The sequence below is a fragment of the Nanorana parkeri genome, unplaced genomic scaffold (genome assembly GCF_000935625.1).
Source record: "Nanorana parkeri isolate BGI_ZX_2015 unplaced genomic scaffold, ASM93562v1 scaffold943, whole genome shotgun sequence".
NCBI lineage: Eukaryota > Metazoa > Chordata > Amphibia > Anura > Dicroglossidae > Nanorana > Nanorana parkeri.
In genome coordinates, this window is record NW_017307211.1 from 471590 (window position 1) to 476671 (window position 5082).

Here is a 5082-nt window from a genome sequence, read left to right on the forward strand (position 1 = left end):
ACACATAAAACCAACATTAAAAAAAACAGGAGTGTAGATCCCCCGGAACTTCTAAGGTTATTTGGAATTGAGAAACCTTTCAAGGGTGTCATTTGGGTAATGCATTTTTCCACTGTCTTATATACTTTGTCCATCTCCTCAACTGCAGCTGGACCCCTTTTTATCAGGACCCATCTCCAGTAAAATAGAAAGCGTTTGTTCCATGTAAAATCACCTTTTCCCTCTAAAGATGGATTTTTTCCCCAGGTCTATGTCATAATGGCTTTTTTGATTTTACGATTAGATTTTTCTCCTCTGGTGGATCCATCTCCGTCAAGACACAGTTGAAAATCAGCTGGGTCCATTTAGTGAGGAAAGCTAAAAGGCAAGAGTAGATAAATGAAAGGTTAACAAGCAAGTCAAACTTTAGAAGACTCCAACTTCTCCAATGACCCATCTACTATGACCTTTATCTTCAAATCAGATCCATGTGTAACTTTCCTGCTGAGTTCTTCTGACATGGGTAATATTGTCACTTGTCTAATAATTTACAAGGTATGTATGTGAATGTACCTAGTCACTCCTGTGCCTACAGCTTATAGCTGTAAGGCCTCGTTCACACCATATGCAGTGCGTTCTGGCCAGAACACACTGCCTCGCATTGCGGCCGGCTCACTTTTTGTCAGGCAGGAGGGGGCGTGGCGGGCCATTGAAGTGAATGGCACTGTAGCCACGCCCTCCGGCTGCAATGCGATCGCCCCGCACGGGATCGCAAGGCACATTGTGCCTGCAGTCCAGTCCGATCAAAATGCTGCAAGCACTAGGCAGCAATACGAGGCAGTGCGTTCCGGCCAGAACGCACTGCATATGGTGTGAACAAGGCCTAAATCTCCAGTATAAGATTAGGGTTTTGCCATCTCTTAGCCAGGATTTGGTGATGTCATCACTGTGCTGCTCACTGTCCTCCTTGCTGGAGGCTGTGATATGAGGAAGTAAAGCCCTGCCTCTACCCAGATGGCCTCCTCCAGTCAAAGAGACAGTGCAGAGCAAGGCATCGTAAATCAGTAATAGCTAAAGATCAGCTGCAATGAAACCACAGGCAAGAACTGTCCTTTGTCCTTTGCATGTGCCTTTTTGGGCACAGCTTCCAGGGTTCAGTTACTCTTTAAGGAATTATTTTGAGTGTTTATTGTCCAAAGTCCTGAAAGCGGCATCTAATCCAACCAGATACTCTATGTCAGTTCAGCAAATAATGAAAACACACTTTCTGAAACACCTCCATCTAAGCAATAGTGTTACTTACCTAATAACCTGCCAATGCATGGTGGCCTCTTAGACTCGGGAAGATAAACTCCCATAAAATAGACAGGAACACCAGAAAGAGCAATCCCTATTCCAATGAGAGAGTTCAGAGTATCACTGTACAATGGGACTGCGATGAGGAACAATGTACATAAGCAGAACGTGATTGGAAAGAAGAGACTGAGCTGAAACGAGAAAGAACATATTGGAAAAATCATTCCTCAAAAAAAAAAAAAAAAAAAAAAAAAATCAAAAGTAATTTAATAAGGCAGCACAAGGCGCAACACTGATACAAAGATCCAAATCACAACCCAGACATTTGTAGATCTGTACAATGCATGTTAGAATTTAGACTGAAGTATTTACCCTCTTTGGGGGAATATCAATTCTGACATCCCTGTTGTCTGTGGCCCCTTTGTTCCCCTGTCACAATGCTTTGAAATGTGTCCAAACAGGAATAATGGTACTCCTGAAATGCCATCATAACTGATAAAAGGACAGCAATCTCAGATGCACCAATAGGTGGTACTAAAGGTGGAACATAAGGCAAGCAGCAGCACCCCCCTCCTTGCTGTTAGATAAGATTGAACAACCCCTTTAAATTATTTAGAATTCTAGAGCAGAAGAAATGTGTGGCAGCTACAAAATCTCACTTAGGGGGACCAATGTCTAAAACATCCATCACTTTTCCACCACTTGATGTAGATGGTGTAGGAATTTCCTATGCTCCTTAGCTCCATCTAATGGTGGTAATGCCGCACAAACGGTATTCGCCCAGCATTACGCTGGGTGGAAGATTTATACACCAGCCCCTTAGTGTTTGTGTCTGGGATCACTATAAATGAGTAGTGAGATTTGTTAGTTTTCAGCCAAATATTCCTGATGAATTTCACCTTTAATTAACATGATTAAACATAACTGATTTTAGGAATTTGGGCTGTGTTGGATAGTGTGGTCTTCTCTGTCATGTATAAAATACATACAGATTAAAAAAGTCCCTGCAATAGAAAAGCTTTTATACTCCCCTCTCTGACGGCCGGTGTATCCTACCTACCTTGCCTCGGTTCCAGTGCTGCAGATTGTGGAAGCCAGATCAGCAATCCACACTTCCAGAAGGGTCAGATGCCAATCTCCCCCACCATGTGCCATGGATCCATCATCGGACCCGTGTGTCAACAGCATTGATGTAGGGGTTGGAAGACAGAACTACAGCGCGTGGAGGGAACACAGGCATCCAACACTTCTGAGAGAAATGCCGAAGAGACTTTCATAGGCTCTGGCACTGGAATGGGTTGGGGGAAGGCAGGAAAAGGAAGTATAATAACTCTTCTATTGCAGGCAATGTGAGAACAGCAGTCCAGATATTCAGCATGCTGACAGCACAGGAGGCCATAAAAGCCTGCAGCAATAAAACAATAAGGAAGCTTGGCTGCATCCATGTAATAATAAACAATTGGGCTTCCAGCGGATCACATTCACACTTATGGCTTATAAAACCAAAAAGGACAACAATTCCTATTGCTGTAACGTGCCTGCAGCTAATACATCCTACAGATATTTGGACTCATGCTATCAATAGAAGATGTATTTCATTTTATCCTCCTTTCTGGATCATAGACCACATCATAGTGGTATCACTTACCTTAATAGGTCTCGGCATGTCAGGCCGTTTCCAGCGCAGGTAGATTTGTCCAGCAATAGACAATCCAACAAAAAACCAGTAACTGAAGCTGTAGTAATTTATAAGCTGGAAGACGTCTTTCACGGACAGGTATACAAGGGTAGCAGCACACTGTGAAAACAAATACCATCATTAGATATAGATCACAACTCTAATTAATCCCAATTCCACCCGATGAATGAAAGTAAATTATAAGCAAGAGACAAAATTCTTCCCAACTAGGGGTAAGCTGAAAACCACAAGAGTAAACAAAATGTCATTAGCCTGGACTAGGGATGCACCAATAGAGTTTTTTTCGGCATGGAGTACGAGTACCGATATTTTTTTTTCGGTACTCATTGATAACAAAAGTCCCATGCTCCCTCATGACCCTCATGTAATGACTCGCAGCCCGGCTTCCTGATACCAGAAGTTCCGGGGTCGGGAGCATTTGGGCGAGTACTCACCCAAATACTCGGTATCTGTACCGATACCAGTTTTGCAATCAGTGCATCCCTAGCCTGGACTATTCCATAGACATGTATAGGATTCTTGGAATCTTAAAGAGACACTGTCAGGTTTGATACCTCAGAGCTTCCAGGAAACACTAATGCAGCTGGGATATGCAGGAATCTAAGAAACCTGGCATGCATCTATTGCTAAAGATCCTAGCTCAAAATGTTATCCCTGCAAGACAGAAGAGATTGGATTCACCGGAGGCCATACAGGCAAGTGTAGTACGCAGTAGTAGTATGCATCCTGATGACTGGGTCTCTTTAAAAGAGAAGTAAAGCCAAACCTTTTTTCTCGACTTTACTTCTCTTTTCGGTCATTTACTAGGATCGAGGGCTACTGCACGCTGTATGCTGACAGCACAGAGCCGTGTTACAGCCAAGAAGGATCCTGACAAGGTTGTCAGGATCCACCCGGATGCCTGATTGACAGCTGCCTCTGCCTCTCTAGATCCAGAACCAGCTGTGCCCACCCCCTCCCCTGTCTGTCTCTCCAGTAAGTGCTGGAAGAGCAGAGTGGGGATCCCTGCAGGGAGCAGTGACTGACAGCCATTGCTCTTTGCAGGGAGGAAACCGGGAGCTGAGCTATCAGCGGTTATGTGATTGCTTAGTTTTTCATTATAAAGCCGTCATGCGAGAGCTGCAATGTCCCATGCTGGTGCTTAGTATTGGGAAGAGTACATTTTACTCTCCCAATACTTCTCCTTTTAAATGAAAATCTGCAAAGGAAAACAACTAAAGTTATTGGCACAGCATTACAGCCAGGCAACTAGCATTTTTTAAATGAGATTTTAGCAAGGGCTACCACATATTTTCTTTAAAACATGAAGGAATTTTGCATTACTAAGGCTTCTGGAAGTGTTGGCCCTCAAGCAGCCAGTATGAGTGTAAAGGTTTGTTCAGTATGACAACATATAAATAATAGATGAGAACACAGACAATCAATTCCATCTCATCAATGTTATACAATGCTGTGCTGTATCTTCTGTATAGGACGGCAGGTTTATAGAAAGAGCCTGTGACCTCCGAATGATATTACATAGGGGCTTGTTGATAATAAAAAACAAAGTGCTAAAAAAAAAATTGTGATTAAAAAAAAATAAAAAATTAATTTAAAAAAAAGAAGGTAAAATTAAAATAAAAAAAGTGTTACAAAACATTGTGTGCCCCCATTCCACTGTGTACCATAGTGTGGCAGCCGCGCACTCCACACGCACAATGTACATTAAAGGGCAAGTTCCTTTTCTCAAGTAATTTGGCAAAACTGAATTACCAGCTCAAATCTGCCCTCCCCCCTCCCCCCACTATACTTACCTTTTGCTGAACAGTCCTTCCCCTCCGCCGGTAAGGGTGTACTATCTGTACTTCATACTGCCGTCCAGTGCAGCCCTGCGCTATGGATTTTGAATTTCACTCAGAAATTGCGAGCACTCGTTACTCAGTGCACTCAGGTGACCGTGCTGACTAGTGATGCACCGATAGCGATACTAGTATCGCTATCAGTGCCGATATCGAGTATTTGGGCGAGTACTCGCCCAAATGCTCCTATGCCTAGCCCGATACTTCCTCTATCAGGAAGCCGGGCAGCGTGTAATGACGCGCTGCCCGGCTTCCCAATTGGTCAGGAAG

At 43.5% G+C, this 5082-nt stretch overlaps 1 protein-coding gene across 1 annotated transcript in view; it reads right to left on the bottom strand.

The window, feature by feature from the left end:
• Positions 1-209: 209 nt before the first annotated feature.
• SLC7A6 (solute carrier family 7 member 6) overlaps positions 210-5082 on the bottom strand; it is a 36300-nt gene continuing 31427 nt past the window's right edge. The window contains exons 8-10 of the mRNA XM_018566371.1: positions 2924-3073; positions 1283-1466; positions 210-357 (exon numbers count right to left, since the gene is read on the bottom strand). Coding sequence (XP_018421873.1) covers positions 254-357; positions 1283-1466; positions 2924-3073 — 438 coding nt within the window. The 3' untranslated portion in view covers positions 210-253. The remainder of the gene's footprint in view (positions 358-1282; positions 1467-2923; positions 3074-5082) is intronic.